Source organism: Trachinotus anak, unplaced genomic scaffold, assembly GCF_046630095.1.
Source record: "Trachinotus anak isolate AG129_WGS33_773 ecotype Australia unplaced genomic scaffold, CSIRO_AGI_Tana_v1 ptg000002l, whole genome shotgun sequence".
Taxonomy (NCBI): Eukaryota; Metazoa; Chordata; class Actinopteri; order Carangiformes; family Carangidae; genus Trachinotus; species Trachinotus anak.
In genome coordinates, this window is record NW_027273853.1 from 9,286,878 (window position 1) to 9,311,562 (window position 24,685).

Consider the following 24,685-nt stretch of genomic DNA (forward strand, 5'->3'; position numbering starts at 1 on the left):
GTTTCAATGGCACAATTCAGTCAAATATGACTATAAACAAAGACACCATGAATCAAAAATATTTCTAATGGCTAAATTTTTAATGTTTGCTTAACTGGAAACATGTACAGTATGTTCTCAGTGCAAGTGAAGAACATTAAATGAGTCTGACAGCCCCTGGCTCAGGCTTGTTCTATAAAAATAAACTATAATGTAAAATGATGAGAGTGGGTTTGATGAAGCATCCAATAAGTTACAAGTCCATGAGGGATCTAAGGTAGGAAAGGAAAGCAGGACCATCAAAAAGAAACATCAAATTAAACTCAACCACAAAAGAACATTTACAGGATACAACTAAAGTGCATTATGGAATTTAGTCAGCAGCACCATGATACATTCACAAAATAAATATACACTTTTAAAGTGAAATAAATTATGGCAGAACAGTTTGAACAGATGTATTAATTGAACAGTTTGTCTGTAACTGTAAGTCCACAATAGTCAACACATAGAGAGCCAAACAAAAGTAGACCACTCAGCATCCCAATTTTTGTGAAATTACATTATATTCAGGCAATAAATACTTCCTCCTATGCTCTACTTGTGCACACGGTATAGAGATGATAACATATGCATTGTTTGAATTGAATCAGGGTTACAGAGGCATAAAGATTTTCCAAATAAATATGGACCTAACAAGATGTTATGGTGAAACAACAGGAAGTATGAGATTGTTTTAAAACACAACAATACACACATAGCAAAATATTATCATACAAGCACAGCCCCAGGCCCTTGATATAACTGCGACTCAGTCAGTCGCAGTTCAAGTCTGTCAGACCTTAGTCAAGCTGGAACTGTGTCAGTGTCTAAGTGCAGTACCATATAAAGGCTATTAGGAGTCTCTCAGCCAGGGTACCGCGTCCTTCATGGCTCCTTTGTAGTGACAGACCGTGCCCGCCTCCGCTTCTTGTCATTCTCTCTGCGCCGGCCTAACCTCACCTTTTTTTTCCTCTTGGTGGCCACTTTCAGTGGCTGATCCTTATAAGCTAGAGCCTTATTGGTCTCCTGGGGCAGGTTAGGCCCCTCTCTGTCCAGCCTGAACCTGTCAGGGAGATTTTTGGTGGCCCCTGGGGGCTTCTGGGGTAAAGCATTCCCACTGAAGGTTTGGCTCGGAGTTCTACTCTGCACAGGTAGTGCTTGCTCATCTGCTGTGTGAACCTCTTCCAGCAGCTCCTGCAGCCACATGCGACGTTTGAACTCCTGCAAGGAGCGGCCTTTGTCGTGCATAAGCTGGGCGTGGCTCACTGACCTCCTCCTTAAAGCAAAACAAGGGAGACAGACTCAATCAACATGTACTGAATAAAGAAAGTCAATTAAAAGCTTTGAGATTAGATACTAGCACCCTGTATGGTGCTGTTAGAGTTTAGTTCACTTTTTCTTAGTCTGTTAGAAATCTGTTTTAATTTCTGTTGTCTGATTTCTCTTAGATTTCCAGTGAAACAATGAAGCAAATTTCTCATTTCTGAGTTAGCCTGAGCAAAATCTCATTATTACCTTTTACATTTTATCCCTTTTTGTAATTTCATATGACACTGTGGCATTGAGTGTATGTATGGAATAGTTGGCAGCTGAAATTCAAGGTCAGGCTCCATGAAACCTTAGTACAGCAGGTGGCAGCATAAACAAGTTTCTAAAAGCCTTCACTAGTCTGAGCTCAAGATCCCAAAAAAGCCAGAGCTGAAACAGAAAACCTCCTGTCCCTAACTTTAATCTCTGCAGGTAAACTGTGGTTGTGTTTTCTAAATCAGGAAACAGGAATATTTTCCTTTCATCACATTTAATTATTATCTAGTCCTTAATTTTGAAAGTTCCATATTGTATAATATTTAATTATTTTTCTATGCTTTTCAAAAGTAATAAAAAACTAAAGAAAACAAACAAACAAAAAAACTCACGTTCTGCTACTAAGTGCATCAACTGGTCTCCCATCAAGAGTCACTGGGGAGCACAGCAAGAACACAGCCAGACTCCACTGATGAAGCATGACTATAGAGCACATCCTTAAGCCAAAGATCTGAAGAACACAGACATTAATATTATATAAGTCACTTTACTGAATTAAGCAAAACTTTGTTTTAGGAATTAACACTAAATTTGCTTTTTTAAATCTGCTATTTAATACTTTATGTCTCTAGCAGATAAATGACAGTTCCTGAGCAGGTAAGATCTCCCAGGTGGCATTACTTGTGCCAGAAAACAGTTTAAGTAGAAACTTTAAGACTTACATGATGTGAATTTGTATAAAGAAAATCCACAAAAAGGTCAGTCTGCAAGCTCTTTTGAGATGATCTCGTTGCAAAAATTAATTTACAAACAAAAAAGAAAAATTATTCTGCCAAATACAATTTGGCCAGTTCAGAACTTGTGTCGCAATCCATTGGTGTGAAGGCAGCATGGGGAAATCCCCTGTCAGTCTGCTCCATTCATTTGCCTCCCAACAGTGTGTGTTGAGCTATTTATTTCTCCCCAGCGTCCCAATTAAAAGAGAGATAAAGATAGAAAGAGTAGCAGCAGCCCATCAGCTGCAGAGCTGCCACTCCACTCAATCCTGTAGCAGTCTCATGAAGAGTAACACTGAAGCATCTTCTCTGGTGGCCAGAGGCGAGAGCAGAGCTGAGAGGGTTTTTCAGTCCAGCACTGTGAGTGAGCCTGTGTGAGTCTGTCTGAGAGAGGCACAGAGAGAAAGTCAAACTTCTCTTGGGGTGAAGATGCAGGCACTACCTTAGCCTTTGCCCATTAAGTCCAGTCCTAACACCCTCCCCAACGTCCCAACCCTTGCCTCGCTCCCTCCCCCAGCCCCTCACACACACCTGCTGTGACAAGAAGGTGGCGCCCATGCAGCATCTAAACCAACATATAACAAAGAGCCTACTTACCATAAGCATAAAAAATATTTGTTAATCAGTTTCAAATGATTTTAGCATCAGTTTTGAAATGAAGTCTATGAATAACTCTATCATAAGGAGGTCAGACATGACAGGTGTGCACCAGTGGAGGTAATCACGGGTTACCAAGCGGAGAGTGTACAGTATAAGGGGAGGGGCAGGGTTACTCCAAAGTAAACAGCCAAGCCTAACCACTTTCCCAGGGGAGAATGACCATAACCCCAGAGAAACCTAACCCACAGCCTCTCACTGCAGACCTTTCTATTCACCTCCACTCTGCCTTAGCAAACCAGCTCACCACCGAATGGTTACAGTGGGCTCTGAGGTATCTCTGATATTCAGCTAATAAGGAAAGTGGAGAGCTTTGCATTGAGGCAGCCATAGACAATCCTAGGTTCACTGTGTATGTTTAGGCACTGAACCCAATCATTCAGCCACATTTAAAATTTTACTGAAAATGTAATAAACACATGTGCTAAAGGTCAGTGGTCTGATATAAGAGGTAGCTCTGGGGCTAAAAGTGCATGTATTTTTAGTATCACATTGACTGAGAGAATGCTACATACTTAAAGATCCTGTAAAGCAAATTCACACATTTGTTTATAAAATCAGTATATATATTGGAGAACTATTCCTGAAAACGTGTGAAACATGTGAAACTTGTGTGGTACTGAATTGTGCAGTTATATTGTTAAACTGTATTTCATAATTTTTGTGTTGAGCATTTTTTTGGGCGGGCCCTAAACGGGGTACTGGTGACGCACTTGGACCCCCACTTCGCATACTCTGCCCCTAAAGTTGTAACGGTATATAAGTATGGAATGTACTAGCATCAGTGGTTCTCCCGCTCACTGTTGAGTTATTGCTGGTTAGCTAAGCCTTCCCTCACAAAATGTGTCTTTCCCAGAGACTGCACTACCAACGGTGTGGTGTAATTAGAGAATAATAGAGAATAATGTATGAATAGATAATGATTGTTATTCACTCATGACGTTTCCTTTCTTTTCATGACCAGAAGGATAGTTCCGCTTCATCACCTCATCAAATACCCTTTTTCCACAAAAAATAGCAGGTGTAAGTTTTTTTTTTTTAACGCAGGTAACCCGCTATTAAAAGCCGATACACTCCTTTTCCACCACCAGTCGAGTCAGTTCTGTTCGGACTGAGGACACACAACTGCAGGGAGCGATGTCATCTCTGCACTTAGAGCACACACACAGAGGCAGTGGGGGAAGAGTGAGCTGCTAGCAGCCCTGCAAACTGGTGAAAGTCTGTCCAAGTGTCGGAGCCTCTGTATGAGATGTTTCGGTCTGTAACTGTGTGTTTTTAAAACTTTCAGAGCTGCAGCTCAGTTTTTCATCCCCACGATCAGTGTAGCCGCAGAGATTCTGGTGTAACGGCGCCAAACTGGACAGGTGACAGGCCTGTGTCTGTGTCCTCTGAGAGATGTTAAAGCAGGAATAGAGGTGAAAAATTGCTTTTGTGTTTACATCAATGCCGATCGGAGCCAGAGCCAATAAATACCCGTTTCTACTGCAAATTCATTTAACCCAGCTGTGCCGATTGAACCATTCACCATTGCTGACAAAAGCCCAATGTTAGCGGATCTTAACAGGTTTTCTGACCAGTGGAAAATGGGCTAAGTTAGCTCCTTGTATATCTTATTAGCTATTTCTCTTACCGATGCTGGCATAGAAATAGGTTAAGTCCAGGGCATCGGACAATTTAGAGCAATTTAGAATGTGAAAATGTATACAATGCATGTGTGTGTGTGTGTGTGTACAATCAATATAGCTGTTGGACACAGTCATGTTTCCTTTCAGCATAAATGTGTTAGACCGTTAAGCAATGCGGAAGCTTTCCCGACACTGGGTGTGGTTTCAGTGCCTCCAGTGGACACGCCCCCAGCGTTCCACTACACACAAAGTATAGCTGAGACTGCTACCACAGTGCTGGACAAATTAAAATTATGAATACTTAATGGAAAGTTTGGCATCACCAAAATTATAAGAATTCATCCTGAGAGACATGAATGTCTTTAACAAATTGCATGGCAGTCAATCCACTCAGTAGATGTCAAAACATTTCTCTCAAAATCACAATTCTTAAGCTCATGCTGGTGCTATAGGAAAAGCCAGTGGATTGCCAAAGTGAGTAGGATTCATCTGCTGGGGACGGTGAATGTTCGTCCAGAAGTTTGTGGCAATCGATAAAACAGCTGTGGAGATAGTTCAGTCTAGACCAAAGTGGTGGACTAGCCAGTTGACAGTACTATCCCCAGAGTCACACTGCTAACGTCTTCAAATTTATGTTTTATATAAGACTCTGCCAATATTGAGGTAAAGACCCCCTAAACTCTGCATGTTGTCCCACCTGTGAAATCTTGAGTGACAAAGTTGATTTAGTTTATCCACAACATCTAAAGTGAGTTGAATGAGTTTGTTCAAAGTGATCTCTGTGTCAAATGTAATTGTACTCAGTTTAGGTTTGGCAGTAGACTGTTCTCAACCCAGTTAAGTGTTCCTGTGATTTACTTTGGGTCATGACCCATCAGTTGAAAAACAATGGAACAGCCTGTGCTGATAAAGTCAGAGCATTTGTGTATAAATTCTGCCTCTGTAGGAACTGCCAATGTCCTGCTCATTACACTTAACACTTAAATCTTCATCTGTCATGATCCATAATTAGCAGTGTGGCTCAGTGTCTGTCTTGGTCAGTCAGTTGGTCCACCACTCACTCTGTAGCTAAACAACAATTGGATGGTTTGCAATGAAATTTTGTACAAACATTCATATTCTCCTTATGATGAATTATAACCACTCTGGTAATCCCCTGACTTTACTTTATCTATTTCAGCATTATATTATTATTGACATTATTAAACAGTACTTTTTTGGTTAAGTGTCATCTGTTATCTGCCTTATAGCGATTTGGCAAGGGCTAGAATTTTAGGTGAACATTGTAACAGACAGACATTTAAAAAAAAATTAGTTCTGCAATATTAACTCTCTTTCCACTGTAATCCCTGTGAGGATCAATAAAAATTTTTCTGACTATGATTATGAAACCAATGTGTCATTGCCTATTTTTAGAGATTCATTGTCAAAATTGTGAGTGTGATGATTAAGATGAATACAGTCCATTCAAAATCCTGAGTCATTTCTGTGGTTACTCTACCTTCTGTGCTGTTTTACTGGATGGAATAACTTGCATTTCTTCTCATGAATAAAACTCATAAATTATTTCTGTAAGCTGTGATGATTAGTAGAATCACTTTAGGCTAGACTGTAGAGCAGTTGGTGGTAAATTATTTAATAGAGGGCTCAGTATTTTATAAGCAGTCATGATTCAATTTAGCAAGGGGTCCAGAAGGGGTTTGGGGCTGGGACAAATATATGGTAGACCCCCTTGCTGTCTCCAAAACTCAGCTTTCTTCTGTTTCCAGCGAGTCTGCCTCAAACTTCCAACACTTTAACATTCGGTAGGGAAAAAAATACCTCATTTGATTCCATTCTGCAAAGACTTTACCTGCAAAAAAATATTTAAAAAAAAATCCCATTTCCTGGCAGACAGCACTGTATGGAACGGGAGCCAGGAAAGCTGCTTTTGATTCATGCTAAATTGCACTCTCAACACAGAACAGTATTCCTGTCCGTTTTTCATCCTTTTCACACTGCACTTACTTCACATTCACACATATACACACCCACCCACCCCGGTTTCAAAGAATTTGTGCCCTCCTGTTCTTAGCAACCAGCTCATGCACACTCTGCATCCAAAGAAACACCCTCATTTCATGTTTAAATTCAGAGTTCAGCATCTATTTTTGGATGTGTTGTACCAATTCCCTATATTGGCCCACCCTATTATGTCATAAGTCCTCGCTTTAGTTGCAGTAACAGTTCCTGCTTTTGTTATGGAGTTATGTTCAGAGTCACTGTGTACTTGGCATGTACATTACGATTCTGTTCGTGCCAGTAAGTCAGTATTAATTCCCACACAAGTCACCCTCTGACGCTGTCAGTATAGTCTATTATTATTTTATTACTATGTCACAGCACCACTCCCCTTTAACTCTGAACGCTGTTCTTTTAACTCTGAACGAGTGAACTTTGAAAAGTGAAGAAAAGTGAACAGTGAAGGCATAAAAACATTCAATACCTGTTTTTAACAACAGATAATTTAGTGCACTTTCTGTTGAACATGACATTCAAAAGTCATTTGTAACCATATATTTAGCTCCGAAGAACAGAATCAGAGGTTTTACAGTGAATCTGATAATGGTCTCTTTATAATGCAGTCAGGGCTTTGATCGCTTGGCCATTTGTTCACATGAGAACTTCAGGTTTGTTATCCTGGAAAACCTCAGTTGAAAAATGAGTTTTGCAGAGTTTCTTTCCCCCCTTAATGGTTTTTTAACGGCGAGTTACTGTACGGGCCGTTTCAGTTAGTTCATTTGAGGCATGCTTTATAATGTCGTATTGTGAGCAGTTGGAAGAGTTTTCTGCTAATCATTCACACCTACCAATCATAACTGTCATCCCAGGAATGCTCTTTATTCGCCTTTACCTTCATCTGGATCAGCTATTTTCAACAGCTCAGCTGCTGAGGCAGCATTTTCATATAAAAACTCAGGAGACGAAATTTAAAATTCACGCACTCTACTTTCTTTTCAGTTGGTGATTTATTGGTGCTTAAAACGTGTCACTTTTTCAAGAGGTTTTGTGACATTAAACCTGGGTGCTTGACGGTGGCATGTTGAAGGATAGCGAGCTCTTTATCAAATATAGTATGAGACCCAGCAAAATCATGCACTGAAATACAGTAAAAATAAACATTTTACTTTGAATTGCAGAGCTGACTTTATTTGAATGATTTATTTGGTTAGATCTGGAAATCTGGAAATGGAAATCAGTTGTTTGAGCTTTCCATGAAAGCACTGCAGGGCCTTTGTATGTGCTGAGTTAGACAAAGGCAGGTATTTAGATAATTAAAGGAACTCATGATTACATATTCTACATTTGTATAGTCACTGTGATAAAAATTTTAAAACTTTGGGTAATTTTATGCCAAAATATTTCCTGATTGCTTTGGTGGTGCTGTGGTTGGTACCTATTTAAAATTAAGCAAGACAGGGTTTGCCTTGGGCCCCCAAATCACTAAATATGCCCCTGGTAGTAGTGGTAGTAACAGTGGCTGACAGGCAGATTTCAAGATTTTCGACAGTAGCTACAGCAAGTTGAAAAATACTGAGCCAGATTTATCATTTTAGCAGTTTTTGTTTCATTAAACCTGGAAAAAAAGATCTGACTTGTGGTTAGTCTCTAAGTTGATCAAACAAAAAGCAGTAAGCCATTATATTAATGTCTCTTTGATACTCGTGTAAGTATTAGCTACCTCATTTGTGACTGATGAAGCAAGCTAGCCAAATAAGCTTTATTATCATCAACTGTACCATGTCGCTGGTGCTTTGCCTGGGCTCTGAGGGCTGTGCGGGGTCTGACTCTGGGGGCAGTGCTAACTCTGTCTCTGTGGTTTTGCTATTGCCCTCATCCCTGCCGTCTGTTTGGGCTCATGTTGACCGCTAGAACTGGGGCCGGCCTCGCTGGCATCCTCACTGCAGTCTCCACTGGTGGTGGTAGAACTAGCAGCAGCACCAATCGAAAAGTGCCTGGAGCGTGTGTTTTTCACAGTCATGTTTTTTACATCGATACACAGACTAGGTCCACGTTTTATCAGTTCCATCACATTCTGATGTGGAGCGTGTGATTGATTGTCAACAGCAATGAGGAAGGGGGTGGGACAGACCCATGTGGACCAAATTGAACTAGTTAAGGAGGTAGGGATATGTGTAACTATTTGATAGATGTGGCCAATCATATTAAAACCTGTGGCGTGGGCAGGGTTTTTGCGGGTTTTTTGTCTCATTTTGACACTTATCAGCCCAATTGTTCAGTGGCCCATCGGGAAAACTCCCAGTGCTCATGATGGCTAGTCCACCCTTGGAACCGATTTGTGCCAAACTTGGAGCAACGGGGCATTGGCCAGGAAAGAATCCATTATATTTTTTACGTTCCTTAACATTGCAAGATGGATTGTTTGGCCTTGGCAAAGGGTAGGAGTGCCATTTTAGTCAGCCATAAACCAAAAACTGAGCTAAAAGAGTGAATATTGGACTTGCATTCATCAGGTGGACACAAACAGAACTGATGAATGGAAACCAAATGAATGATAATGTTGCTTTATAAACACTGGATATGTAAAAAAGGAACTGTTTGCTAACAAGTTTACCATTATCAACTTAAAAGATGATGATATGTCAGTGCTGTGTTAACAGCTTGTTTCTGCTGTTCCCTAGTGGCCAAATAAATCTTGCCAGAACCCAAGTTGGTGCTTATTTTGTCAGACCAACAGACTAAAAATCGATAATGTTCAAATAACTCTAATATATGACAAATTCAGAAAATCATCACATTTTAGCAGCTGGCATCATATTTGGTATTTTTCTTTTCTGTCGATCAGCTAATCAAATAATTGACTAGTTGTTTCACGTTCTTAAGGTTCAAAGAATACATTCAAAGCAGATTTCAAATATTTCTATGAGGGCACCAGTAGAAATGTTGCTTATGTTGGTCACAATCCATCAATGCCCAACCTGGATCCCACTACTGTGGATGTAACTATTATCTATTAAAAGAATGTGCCTCTCATACTTAAAACAATAATGGTTAGTATAACATTTTACACATTTGACACATCCATTGTATTACATACATGGAAATGTACAAGTTTGAAATTGATGTATCCAACAGTAAATGCATACTTTTAGGTTTTGAGCCACAATACACAATGGGCAGTTTAGTGAGGATGTCAGAAAAGGGTCACTGCTCCACACTTTAAGAGGCGTACATCCTGAACATTACCTAATTCCTGCTCAGGGTTACCCAAACATGGCCTCCTTCGTCACGCATTTATTTGATCTGAAAGTAGCTGCAAGATTTGTCTGTTTCTGTTTCTCCTGCTTGATATATGATAATCCTCCTCAGGTAGTGCTTTGGGGCTGATTTCTTATTTACAGCTAGATTTTTTAAAAATGTTAACCATAAATGTCAAACTCCTGGAGACAGTGAGTCGGGGGAGGTCCTAGCAGGACAAAAGCATGTTGTCCAGACTCAGTCTAGAACACAGGTACATTAAATCATTATTTTTCAGACAGGAAATATCTGCCACTGGACATTTTGCCTGTAAAATGTATTTCTAAGATGAAATGATTCCTACCTGGCACAGCTCTACACTCATCTGAAATGGAGTGTTCTTACACTCATCTATTCAATGTTAGAGCTTGTTTGTAGTAAAAACCTTAAATGTTGTCCGTCTTATGATTAAACCGTGTGTTTGATCATGCCCAAGATGTGATTCTAAAAGCAGAAAAACAAGCCCAAAGCGTGAGTCTTTGACCTGGCCTTATTAGGCACCCACCACATTAGCATTTCTCTCCTGGCAGATGTTGATGGTGGGGTGTCTGACTGTGGCCAGCCTCTCTGCAGTGGCCCTGTGCTCAAGGCTCTGAGGGAGAGGGCTCCTTGCTCCTTACTCGCCCCCCAAACCCAAACCACAAGCTGCCCCATGTCTGATGCCCCCCTCTCACTCTCCTGACCTCAGAGGCAAGACCCCAGGCCAGTTGGACACGGTCTGAAACCCCACACAGTCACCACACAGCCACCACCAATAGCCGCCACCCTCCTGCCCCTGACCTATCACCCAAAACATTACCATAAACTTCTAACTTGCTGCCAAGCAACACACACAGCAGAGCTTACAGTGAGACTCTGCACTGCTCGTCCATGTAAAGATAGCTCTGTCTGGGGCAGAAAGTGGAGCTGGTGGAGAAGGGTAAGCGCTCTTGGTTATGATGTGCATTTTACACACGACATAAAACCTACTGTGGTGTTTTATGTTTTGTGGCTTGTGGTGATGCTGTGGCATTGCCTGTGGAACAGACTCCTGCCCACTGCAACAACTACTGTGCAGTATTTGAGGCTGATGAAAAATGTGTCTGCCAGTGTGTTAACTGTTTTGAAACATGTCACAAGTCTGCGTGCTCCACATCCTCAACTCACTTGACAAATCGTGCCATTTCACATTGCCTCAGCCTCGGCGAAAATTGAAGAATCAATAGAGGTCTGATTGAGAAGACCACACACACATGGTGTTACGGTAATGACGAGCTGAGTCTGTTTGTTTGCTCAAGTGAAGAGCAGGCTCAAATCGTTAATGAGTGCTTTGCGTCCAGCGTGCAACCACAGCTAAGCCAGTGGGTCAACAAGGTTGGCCAGGCTAACCACTGTGTGTGTGTCAGAGTGTGTGTGTGAGAGAGGGAGAGAGAGAGAGAGAGAGACTCTGTGTACATGTTTCTGCATGTCCTTGAAATGTTAAAAAAAAAAAAAGTTCACATGCAGAAATTGAAGTAATATTATCAGACTTACTGTTTTCCTTGTGAGTCTTAATTTTCTCTTACATCATCTATAAGCACTTGCTGTAATGTTTCTATATTTAACATCTTTCTATATTTACTTGTGCTCAGACACACAGATACTTAGTGATTATTGTTTTCCTAGTGAAAAAATACATTTCCAAGACATTGCAGCGAATAATTTAAACATTTGAAAAATGCTTCACTTGAAATTTCCAAATCGTTATAATGCACAGTCTGGGCCAAGTGCACTTCACTGACTCAAAACTGATCCATTTACTGTAAATGAGCTTGTCTCTGTTGGTTTCCTGACCAATTACTGTACAGTGAACTTAGGTCCTCTATTTATTTATCCATAGGTTATTTTAAATGGACTGTAGTCAATGCAGAGGTCTTGTTGAGCAGTCTTGTTCTCCTGGCCTGCCTTGGGACATGCTAGCAGCGCTTGGCAGACAGACACGGATGCTGAAGGCAGCCTCTGGACAGCTTTATCCTGCGTCGAGCGAGGCCACCCGCTTCGTGTTCACCAGGGCACAGTGACTGGCACGGCGCTTCCCGGCCTCAGTTTTCACCTCTCAATTTTCTGCTTCTCCAAGAAAACTGGAGAACACTGTCGAGTTTTTAAAGCTCTGCAACCATGAAAGGATATCAAGGCCAACCAGAGAAAAGGAAGGCTCAAACTTCGTATAGCAAGTATAGCCTTAAAAAAATAACCCACTGAAGGAAAAATTAAGTGAATTATATACATTTAATTTGAGTGCTGGTCTCAAGTACAACATGAGTTACAGTAATTGAAATGATTGACTGAAAAGAAACAATTATATTTATTAATGATTTAATATGTGATAATTGGCTGATTTTCTTTTTCTTATGTAATAGTAAACTGAATTTTAGATTGAAATCTGTCACCATTGATTAACTTGTTAATCATTTGATCAACAAATTAATGTAGTTCATGAAAATAATTGTTATTTTTGAAGATGCCATATGAAAAGTTTGTTGGGGCACACTTAAGATAAATCATCATATGGGAGAATCCAAAAGAAAAAATGAGAAATGAAAGTGGGTCAGTGCAGTGGCAAATGGGATATACAAACAAAGTTTTATAGCTGTAGTAAAGCAAATTTCAGAAGGAGACACTTGATTGTCGGAATCACTGGCGCTAAATAATGACGGGATATGTCATGTTTGATAAGTTATGATTAATTGTTAGGGTTCAGTATGTGGTCTCGTTTAGCCAATCTCTCTTTATAAAAGGAACTGTTAAATCTGCAATATTCAAAGAGGGGATTTGTTATTTTATTGAAAATGCTTTCCAGTTGGTTTATAAAGCTAAAATTGTCAAATGTGGTGAACAGTGACATCATGTCCTTTTATTGAAGGCCACATCTTTTGTTACTGAACATTTCCCCAAACACAGACAGACAGACAGACATTTAAAATTACATGAGCGTGGTCATCCAAGTATTTTTTCTCAGAGACCTAATTAATGAGAGCAACACTAAAAAAATGACAATATGAGAGAGGACACTGTTCATGGATACAGTATGTATCTATACTAGAAATCTATGGACATTTCTAGGAGCAAATAAGAATGGTATCCACTATTAATGCATTATAATTTGTGCTACAAAGTATAGTATTTTCTGTAAACAAACATTTCTTTTGGTGACTAAAATAGCCAAATCTGAAAAGAAAATTAAATAAAATGAATAAAAAACAGATGCTAACACAAAAACAGTTTCTGTGAATTGTCTGAAAGCTTTGTGTACATTTGTTAAACTGTAGCACTGTACACAATGACATATTATGGAGCAGGCTTAAGGATAACACAGGGAATACACACAACATAAAGGTAACACATAAAGTTCTGTTTATCGAGCTAAGAAAATGCAATAGCACTGTGGCTAGTTTGGAATGATTGAAAACACAGGCCACACAATTACAGATTGGTCCTTTAAAGTTGCTAGTAATGTTCCCTTTAAATCTTTATAAGGCATAGTTTTCAGATTGTTGTGGTCTTGTGTTGACCTCTTTAGTTGTTGAAACTTGTTCTGTAATTCTATATTTTTAAGAATGGTTCATACAAAGAAAAATATCCCCACCCTCTGAGCAAAACCTCTAAAATAACTTTTTCTTTCAGAAATTGAAAACACGTGCTCAGCCTTGATGATGTAAATGTTCAAACGTGTTAATTCACTAATGAACAGTGAGACCATTAGACATTCGATTACATACTCTGGGCAGGAGATAAATCAACATTGAGTGTAATTCAAACATGGGCTCTGGCCAGGCGGCTTGTTTTCTGTCCGACTGTGGTTTTCCAACAGTCTAAATCCATGAAGCGGATTTGCTCACAACAGCCAACATATTTCTCCAATCTGCATCCCCTTGTAAAGCAAAGGAAGGAAGGCAGAGCTCACAACTGTTTGTTTTGTCCTGCCCACGGTCTCACAACCCTGTAACATAAGGCCAGGCTTTCATTGCCTCCCCACTGCATGAGCAAAAGGGAATTAGCTTTTAAAAGTTTGTTTTGTAAGAGTTGTAAATAAAGCAGCACTGATTCAGACCTAGATCCCCTTTCTCTCAGATGGGGTATGGCTTGTGTGGGTGGCTTTGGAAATACTGAGGCATGCTGAATATGTTTATATTACACTGTCCCCAAGGAGAGTTGAGCTTTGTGGTGCAGATGGATTACAGGGGGAAAAGAGCTGTTGTAGACCTTTAAAGTTCAGTGTTAATGGTGGGAGTGAAGTGGCTGTGTAAGTGTGATATGTTCATTTCACAGGTCGCTGGCATTTTACATTGGGGATAGGGGGATTCCCACACGAGCCCAAAAATAATGTTGTTTTTGCTAAGTTTAAGGATACAGTTTACAGCTGCACTAATCAATATTTTATATTTACTGGATCATATGACTACTTGTATGTAAAAGGAATTGCTCGTAGTAAAGAACCCACAGAATTATTACCAGACTCTACAGTTTTCTTCAGCTCTTCAGAGCATTTGGGATCTTTCAGCCCATTGTTTTGGTTTTAAGACCTGCAATTTTACTGTTTTGGTTCAGTCTCACCGCTGTCATCAGTGTCATTTCTAGCCACAGCAGGGAGCTGTTTTTTGCAAAGGGCTCTTAAAACCAGTACACTGCAAAGCTAGCATAGGAGACAGACAAAGTTAGCAACTAGCTGGTGAATGTAGTAGAGGGTTTAGCAGCTGAAAAGCTACATAAATCCTTTAAAAGAATAGTTCTCGATAAATTTCTTGCTATCAGTTAGATGATAAAATTAATATAACAGTCATGTCTTTGTAGCAAATATGAAGCTACCTCCAGCAGACAGTGGCAGCTAGCCTGACTCTGTCAGAAAGTAATAAAATCTGTCTGTCAACTCTAAAGCTCACTAATTAACACTGTATAGCTTGTTTGTATAAGCCTTGATAGTCCAGCACACAACCCCCCCCCCCCCCCCATATTAACACAATGTGTCTTTTTGGCTGGACCGCAACAGTGGAACCAGTCCTAATATCGCAAATGTCTGTGAGTGACTGACTGACTGAGTGATAGAGCTGAGTGATAATCGTTCCACCATTGGTCAGCTGAATGCCACATGACTGATTTGTAGTTCCCCATTGGCCATTGTGCTTTAAAAATAGCGGAAACGGTTTCCATAAAGGGGGTGTTCACAGCCTGCAACGTTGCCATCTTAGCGCATTTGTTGCTAGATTTAGAGACTTTTTTTTTTTCATAAAAGCACCTGTGGCTTAGAAGAGTTGGCAGTAATGCTCTCTCTCACATCTACTCAGTTCAGTGACTGGCAGATAGGCGGAGCAGCAGTTTCTTACCAGATGGAGCTTGTGTGTTCTGTGAGAGACAAAATAGGACAAGTTCTCTCTGAGTGATCATTTAACAAGTACATAAAGCAAAAGCAAAGCAAAATTGTCTTGATTTTGTCAGACAATGTCGTGGTTATAAAATCTAGATTTTAGCAGCAGAGCAGCAGCTTGGAAATCGCTTGGAAGTTAACATGTATTAATAGGCCATGTTTCAGTCACCTTTTCATACTTGTCTGGATGCCTGACAACAGAAACAGAAACACATGTAAATGAGAAAAGCTTTGTTGGGAATTCAGCTGAATGAAAACACTGTATATGTGAGCACAGAGAGTAGGCAAAACAGATAAAGGGCTGACACCAGCTGGCACTCGGCAGAATGCAAATATGATGACATGATGTCAGTTTTGTACAACAGTTTTCAACTACATCTTCATTTTCACACATTGACCATATGCGGCTCAGCCATATACCAGGTTTTGACGTTATCTTGTTTCCTCTGTTTTTTGTACAGATCAAATATTATAACGCTTTAATTACTGAGCTTTACAGGTGCTATAGGTAGATTTTGTCACCTTTGGACAGAGCCAGGCTAGCTGTTTCACCTGTCTCCAATGTGTATGCTAAGGTAAATATAGTCTCGTATTTGCATATATTTTCCATGTCTACTTAATGTGTAAACGATCAATTGTTTGCTAACAAGTAACTAACAAAAAGCTGTTGTGTTGTTGTAAAGCTGTATTTTTAGCTTGTTCTGCTGCCCCCAAGTGGCCAAAAATCACTTAATGCAGTAACGAATACTCTAATGAAACAAAAGCCAGAACAGAAAAAAAACACAGGAGGAGGTAAAAACAGTAAAAGATGTCGATAGATTTATTTTAACACCTCCACAGCTGTAGATATCTGTTCCCAATCAGGACTTTTCGTGTAAGAGCACACCAGCCATCCCCTACAATAATGAACCACAGCGAGAGCAGGCCTGTGCTGTTTGGGTGGGAGCGTGTGTGTGTGTGTGTGTGTGTGTGTGTGTGTGTGTGTGCGTGTGTGGGCGGGCATGCCTGAGGTTGCTGAGCCTCTGCCTTCTCCTCAACATTAATAAGGACTTCCTTCCTACCAGACAGAGTCAAACACCTGATCACTTACCAAGGAGGACATGCCCACGCATCCCTCAAGAGCTGGCAGCCTGCAGCCTCTAATAAGGATCGGCCTGTGTTCTTTAGCTGCCCATCAATCAAAATGTTCACATGTTGGACATCCATACACAAATCATGTTTTCTCTCCGTACTCCACCCCTAATGTGTGAGTGTGTTTGTGTGTAAGTTTAGACTGAGATATCATGGGTGGGAACTAAATCCAGAGAGACAGAACAAGAAATAATCCCTCTCATACACACACCACTTTAAACATTACAACTTTTTCTCCAGTGGCAATAAAGTTTGACTTCTTTTAAAAATGTCGAGCCAAGATATACCAGGTGAAATGTGCATTTTTATGATGTGCATAACCCGTTATTTTTTCTCCTTAAATATCAGGTTTTGAAATGGTTTTTCTGTAATTGAATTAGAGTAACTAGTCACAAATGACTCAAGTTCACATCAACAGTGTTTTCAGCCGAGATGTTGTTAGAGATGTACTCTGCCAAAGCAATAGATAATCTGTCTCAATAAATCTCAATAGATCTACAGAGCTCAGGTTTGTGACAGTAATCAGAACCACTCAAGACTTCACAACCGAAATATTGTAATCAAATGACTTTTCACTTGATACTAGAAAAGTAGTGCATGTTATCCCAGGTGTTACACATACATACATATGTTGGTTGTCATGAATCTCACTGTGTTCAGATCAGAGTTTCATGGTGTCAGTATACCCCCTAGGAATGCAGTGCTTCAGCAGTGAAAGCTGTTACAGTCAGTTTGTGCTCAGCATGCTGAACAGGGAACAAAATATCCTTCAAATTAAATTGAAACCTAGTGTCCGTCACTCCTTCTGCCTGGGAGTTTATTATCACAAAACTCAGCAAATTCAAATATGACAATGACAGACCAACCAACATCATCTGGTCTTTATGTTCTGTACTCAGAAGAATCAACACATCTAGTACTCACAGTTAAAGTGATTATTTTGTTTTTGTGTTACAAAACAGACCATGTGTGATGAGACACTGTAATAGCAATGGGCATTTTAAGGATAAGGTTTTTTTGCTTCCTGATGTAATTATGGTAACAGGACTGTTGTTACATAACAAAGGAAAGTGTAGTTTTATTTTGTAGTGTACCTAAGTACATATTTGAGGTATAAATACTTTGAGTATTTACATTATTATTGTGTTGAATCCTTTTGTCTGTAAGTTGTCAGAAAATAGCAGAAAATACCTGTTCCAATTTCCTAAAAGGAGATATATATGTAAATTGCTTGTATGATTTGGCCAAATGGTCAAATGGCACATTTCCAAAGATATTGAGTGTCCTGTAATTTTTGACAAAGAAACAACAAATTTGAGAAGCTATAACCTGTAAATGTTATGGTATCTGTTTAAAAAAATTATTGAAACAATCAATAAATGATCAGAATAGTTGATCTTCTGTTCATTGTTTTATCGATGAATTGTTGCAACTTCAGTACAATTCATTTATCGTTGGCAAACATCCAGATCTCATGTTTGCTTCAAATGAAGTTGTGCTACATTCCTGTGAAGAAAACTAATAATTTACTTTAACACAGGGAACAGTCGAATGTAGTACGCAGAACATGATAATATTTTACCCATTGAAGACTTTCGGAGCAATTTGCAGTTAGTGCGCCTCAGTCAAAACATTATCAGTGCAAAGTCCCTTGTTCTGTTGTTTCTAAGTTTTATATTGAGCTCAGCGATCATTGTCGTGGACCAAAAATGTATCAAGACCGACAATTAGACCCTCTCACAGACTTATTGGTTAATTTGGTTACTTTCCTCAATGCTTGCATTCATGAACTGTCCCCTTAAAACAATACTGCCTCATGTTCAGCCATGTGTCGCCGCCATGTCCAACTGACATTAGTCCACATTCCTTCAAAGCAAAGCTGGTGATATGAATGACAGGAGCACAAACAATGAGCCTTAGACTACATCCACACTAATATGTCTTAGTTTTGAAATACATAATTTTTTACGACAGGAATCCACCCTATTCTTAAGTTTTCAAGCCCCTAAAACTGAGATGTTTGGAAACGCTGCTGTTTTAGTTTCCAGGGTTGCGTTGTACTTTGGACAAGCAGAAACTGAGACTTTTGGAAACAATGCCTCACCTCCTGAATGGGTCTTATCAGTGATGATACCACATAGTGGTGAGTGCAACATGGATAGCAAAGGTAACACCACCAGCTTGTTTAATGACTTGGAGCACAATCACATTGCCAAATATGTGCATGAGTGAGTGCATGACTCAAAAAAAAACAGAAAGACAATAAGCACCAAAGTATTTGTTCATTAATTGGAATCAAGGTAAAAGTTTTAAGTAATTGTGACATTGATTTCATTTCAAGTCATATCAACCAGCCCTATAATAACTGTCAATTAATCATTTTTTCAGTTCCTCCTCTTTCTGTTCAGACACAATGTCGCTGTTTCTGCTAACTACTGTAACGAGTTTATCTTGTATATGTTACAAATAATCTACTGTTTTGTCCTCCAGTAGCACGTAAATCACTTCTTCTGCTTTTTTTCATCAAACTGGGTAACTAGAACAGTAAAAGCTTCATGTATTAGAACCACTTTGTGTGATATCAGTAAGGGACAAAGTTGCAAAATGGACATTATCACATGAAAATGTGTATTGAGCACAACTTAAAAGCCACCGAAGGCTTAATTTTTATGTTAAAATCATGTCCATTTTTATCATAGGGCGGTCCCCATTAGGGTGGTTGTGCTCAGATGGTGTAGCTCATTAATCTTACAGTTATTGGGTTCATTAATACCTCTCCTTGCCAACATGTCAGTCAAGTGTCAGTCAGCAAAACAATGGAACAAGAAAAAAATGTATGTCACTTTAGTCTGCCAAATTAATGTTATGTAAATATCCTAACTAAAATTTGTCCTGCATTTAGGCATTCAGTACCTTAAAACAGCTCCTCTCCACCAGACGAGAATGGAAAGGAGAATTCAAATATTACAGCAAAGCAGAAACTTTATTAAATTGAGTTTTAACTTTATAAAGTGACTTCTCACTCCAGAAAAAGCTGGGCATTGTTTCACTTTGGAAAGTGTTGTGGACAATAAATATGTCACATAATTTTGAGGACTGAATTTCAAATAATTCCCTCTGGCTGCCTAAAGTTGTATGTTGCATGACAGATAGTCCTGTTTGCCCCCAGTTTGGTATTTGCTCTTCCACAGCATGCTCAAGCTGAAACTGCAAAACTCTATGTCAAAGACACACTATCAAAGACAAACAAAACAAATCTTTATCAAACTCTATTTCCATAATGCCGTTTCTTTTTGAATATCCCTCTGTGTGGGTTTTCCACAGTACAAATCTGAACAAATTCAAACCCAGCTATTCTGCAGGTTTAAGGTTCTCAGCTCTGTTTGATTAGGGCAACACACAGGAGGTCCACTGCCACGATGTTTTCTTTACCTGGGCCCATAACTCTTAAAAACACACAAACACTTGGGTTGTAAATGACCTGTTCATCACACAGTGACAGGAGAGGTGATTCTGGACTCTTGGTGGGCCAGGTGTGCAGATCAGGACAGCTGTGTCGTGCCAAGACCTGTTGGCATGGCGACGCAGGACCATGGAAAGTTCTGGACTCTGTCGCTGCTGGCAGGGCTGAGCTTCTGAGCGGGACCGGTGTTGGCTTTGCCTCCAGCTGTTTCTTTACAGACATGCTGAACGCCAGCAACAGCCAGGGGCCAAGATCAGCCCAGCAAGTCTGGCCACACACAGCCCACTTACACACACGCACACAGTATACACCCAGAGTTGCACAAGTACAAACAAACAAACACCCAAGCATTTTCTGCAATCAGCCTGTCTCTGCCAGGGCAACAAAATGCAACAAACCCGAATGCTTTTTCACACACATCTCTGTTTTCTTAATACTCAAAATATTCTTTTTATTATTTATGTATACATAACTATAGTTCTGCTAATAAATTTACATACCCTGTCAGATCTGTACCATTCCTTAAAGGGTCAAGGAAGGCATTTCAAGGAACACATTTCAAGGCATCACAGAATAGTACAATCAATAAACAAAACATAGCTATAAAGAATATGTTGAGATGGTTCCTGTTCAAAAGTTTGCATACCATTAGTTCTTGTGTATCACCGTCTTTAGCATCAATGATGATTCTTTGTGATAATTGTGGATAAGGCTTTTTCTTTTCTCAAGTGGTAAAGCTGCTCATTCTTCTCGGTAAAAAGCCTCCAGGTCCCGTAAATTCTTGGGTTGTCTTGCATGAACTGCGTGTTTGAGGTCTTCCCAAAGTGACTCAGTGATATTGAGGCAAGGAGATGGCCACACCAGAAGCTTCACTTTTTTCTGCATGATCACCATATTTTCCAAAGAATTCCAGAAAATGACCAATATTTCACAAATTGTGCCAGGGTTATTAAATGCAACAGTATTTTTATAGTCAAATAATCATTTGTAATTTTTTTTAAAGCAAAAATGTTAAATAATAAAATACTCTTTTATCTAAAGTATTTTTTATTTACTTTCTTAGTTACTTCACTTAGTTTAGGTTTCATTTATTTTCTATTTTACTTCACATTACTTGGTAATAGTGTTCTTCACAGTTTAACTCAATTATACAACCTTATGCTCCTTCTCAGCCAACGCGTTCCTTCAAGGAATGTTGTCTGGCATTGCCATCCCTGCACACAAGGCAATTGTCCAGGCTGTTCTCGTCTGTGGTTCCCTGTGGAACAAGCTACCAAATGCTATCAGAGCTGGGACGCCCCTCTCTGTCTTCAAGAACCTTTTGAACACTCATCTCATCATCATCATCATCATCTTGAGCACCTCCTCTCCTAATACCTTTAACACCCGTATGTGCCTAACTAGCACTGACTATGCTCTTCCAGTGCACTTCTTTTCTTGATCTTCTCGCACTTTCTAAATGGATGTAGTGCTTAGTATGTAAGCCAAGCTTTCCTGCTGCATTAAAGCTTTAATGTTGTCCCTCACTTCTAAGTAGCTTTGGATGAATGAATAAATATAAATGTAAACATGATGTTTAGTGCATTTTTATGCCATCATTCTCACTAAGGCTATCATTGTTGTAACATGTAGAGTTACAACATACATGTTGTTTGTTTAACTGTTTAATCAGTATGTTAGAGCAATATCTCTTACCTTTCTCTGTTTTATTTTCAGAAACTATCACTCTCATATGTATCTTTACAAATACTGTGGATCAGGCAACCATCTGGAATCATGTTTATGCTTCATTTGGTGACTGTTCTCTCTGATTGTAACTCTGTAGTTGTCAATACTAATTATCCAACTAGTGTAAGAGGGTAAAAAGTTAAACACCATGCCACTCAGCTTTGCAGCACTTAAACCTTTCCCAGACAAGTACTTTACAAATGCCACTTTTTTCTATGACAAAATATACAAATATACCTTACATTTCTTAACTAATAATAATGTGACAATGTCTTTCACAGTACTGTAGTGTTCTAGCTGTAGCTAAGCACTATCAGTGGTGCTTGAAATCTTTGATTGAGGAACCTTTGAAGGTGGTGTCAGTGAATAATCGCTCTGTTGAAACAGCCCCACCACAGAAAAATAAACATGCCACCTTTTGTTTTGCTTATGTGGTCGACAGTAATTCATTGAGTAAAGAGAAATGGGAGGGAATTCTTTTGAGGCTTTTGTTTGATAATTCATTATATTTTCAAGACTGGGAAAAGTGGCTGCGGAAATTAAAATTTATTGAAATCTATTTCAGTGGTAAAGTTGGCTGTGTTTCTTGGAGAGTAGAGGCCTTTTTTAAACTTTCATAGTGAGTTTTGGTCAATCAGGGAGGAAAGTTTAGGTTTGTGGCTGGTGGAAACCTGCAGCTACAGGAACTAGTAGTAATGGTATGCTGGAAACAAGGTATAGACTGATCAGCAGTCTTTCATTTTTAAAATGAAAATATTGTGACCTGTATTCTTGCAAGTAAGTGGCCAACAAGTGTCCAGCAGTCGTCATATTGATTACCAATTTGAGAGTCCAGTATGACAGCACAAAATGTGTCGATCAAGTGTCAGTAGTTAGTAATAAAGAGTAAGGGTTTTATTTTAGATGTCACATCAACATCCAACAATGTTATCGAGAGAAATCCAATATAGAGGAAGAAGAGATACCGTTTCTCCACTGGCAGCCCCTTCAGTTGTCCATAATGCACCACAGCTACAATAGAAAACTTTTCTGTCTCTCCAAGTTAAACTGACAGCACAATGCTACGCAGGGTAAGGTATTCTGGGAAATGTATGAAGTGCATACATTTACACGATAAAACCAGTTTCTGACTTGTACACAGCATTCACATCAACATCCAAGTTGTAATTATTACTAGGAAACCTGCTTATTAATACAGAAGTGCCTGAAAACCAAACAAGCGTGGATGGCTCATTTTAGCCAAAGTCTGTCTTTCAAAGTAATTAAACCCTGCTTTACTGAATACAGTGCTATAACATGCTATTTTTGATCCTCTGTATATATATATATATATATATATATATGTATGTATGTTTTGTGTGTATACATACGTACATATATGTATGTAACATTAGCCACACAATAGCTAATGTTCAACAGGGAAGTGTATTAAATGGTAATACTTCTCCTCCTCTCTACAACTCCTAGAATACTTTCAAGATCATTGATGGATGCACAGATGGTTGTTGTGTCTAGTTGTTGTGTTACTATGCAGATTTATTTTATGTAATTGATGTATCTTGCTAATTATTCTCATCCAGAAGAGACACTTTTAGTCTGATAACCGACTGCTATAGTTGCTACTTCTTTTTCATGTTATTATCTGTGTATTGCATAAGTGGTTTCAACAAGCCAGCCTTGTCTCCCAGACATTTCCTTTGTGTACAGCTAAGCTACAACAGCAAATATGATTTGTAGGAAATGTAATTGTGACTGGATTATGTTTTCTGTTAATGATGATTTAAATAAGTCATAAATATGTTGATACTGAATGTGAAATGTTCACTGACATAAGATCTAGTCTTGCAGTACAATAACCACTTATATTAAAAACAGAATTATTAACCAGTTTTATGATTATGTTTAGGCACTCACAGCACTTGGTTCAGGTTAGGGAAAGTTCACAGTGATGTCAGACAAAACTTGTTTACTTACATGTAATCAAAACCATGTGCTTTGGATGCAAACCATGGTCTCTGGTGTGACAGTCCTGAGCCTGCCATCATGTAGACACCAAAATGTAGGTTTAAGAGTTATTTCTCTGAGTTAACTTACAACAGTATGTTGTTACCATTTTTTCCAGTCACTTTATTTTCTATATTTTTCCGAAAACTTTTTGCCTCTCCGTCACATCGTGTCACCAGTAGGTTGCAAATTTTCACTTAAACCTCTGTCCATCGTGTAGCAGCTCGATAGCCTGCTGAGATGAAGTATGACCTGACTGACTGAAAGACTTCCTCCTCTCTGTCCCCTCTCACTGGGAACAGAGTGGGTGGATATGGTTAGCAGCAGTCATAACAAGCATTTTTCAAAATGAGCTTCATCTGATGACAACCTCGGACATATTGAATGCCCGACAGTGTTTTCCAGTCCAAGTCTCTGATGATGCTGTCCAACAGGATAGCAGGAGGATATAGAAGAAAAATGTTTTTGGAAATGGAGCAGACATCATCCACCAAAGCAATGTTTTTAGCATCTTACGCACAGCTGGACATGTACAGCTTCCTCAAGCTGCTACAAATATTTTCACTGAATTCACCCCAAATCATTATGTTGTCACTTCAATTTCAGTCTCACATACAGCATTATATGTCTTAATGCGTGTGGTTACCACACTTATTTCTTTACCAGAGTGTGTCCATCAACTTGCAAAGCTTCACCAATAAACTAATCCCCATTAACTGTCTGCTGCTGATGTTGTAAGTACATCTTTGCTTTCCATATCTGTGGTGACTTCCAGCACTCATCCACCCTACCCATCTGGTCTCATTTTGACACCTGAGGTTGCCATCCTGTAAGTCTTAAAATGTAAGAGCTATAGAAAAGTGACAACAGTTTTCCCTCCTAGTTTACCTCCCTGCACCACACTGAGTCTGACAAGCTGCTGAAAAATAGGAGCGGGTTACATTTCAGCCTCAAAAGAATGTGCAGGGGCTGTGAGTAACCCTGTGGTCTGCTTTGGCATGTTTGGTCTGGCTCTCCATAATATCATGTAGTGTGCTATTGAGGACCGGGGGCATGAACACCAAAGAGAAGTGCCGAG

General features: G+C 39.4%; 2 protein-coding genes across 3 annotated transcripts in view; one reads left to right on the forward strand and one right to left on the reverse strand.

The window, feature by feature from the left end:
* Nucleotides 1–24,685, forward strand: part of ldhbb (lactate dehydrogenase Bb) — a 58,367-nt gene that overhangs the window by 10,843 nt on the left and 22,839 nt on the right. The gene's annotated exons all lie outside the window — the stretch shown is intronic.
* Nucleotides 60–4,836, reverse strand: pthlhb (parathyroid hormone-like hormone b). The gene is made up of 3 exons (XM_071494599.1): nucleotides 2,268–4,836; nucleotides 1,938–2,056; nucleotides 60–1,297 (listed from the first exon to the last, which is right to left on the reverse strand). The coding sequence occupies exons 2-3, from the start codon at nucleotides 2,039–2,041 to the stop codon at nucleotides 907–909; spliced, it is 495 nt and encodes a 164-aa protein (XP_071350700.1). The 5' UTR covers nucleotides 2,042–2,056; nucleotides 2,268–4,836; the 3' UTR covers nucleotides 60–906.

Bases quoted from the DNA above. Each gene is read 5' to 3' on its own strand.
- pthlhb (XM_071494599.1), bottom strand. From the start codon at position 2,041: ATGTGCTCTATAGTCATGCTTCATCAGTGGAGTCTGGCTGTGTTCTTG. The intron at 1,298-1,937 runs GTGAGTTTTTTT...TTTTGCTTTAAG, and splicing joins GATGCACTTAGTAGCAGAAC to GAGGAGGTCAGTGAGCCACG.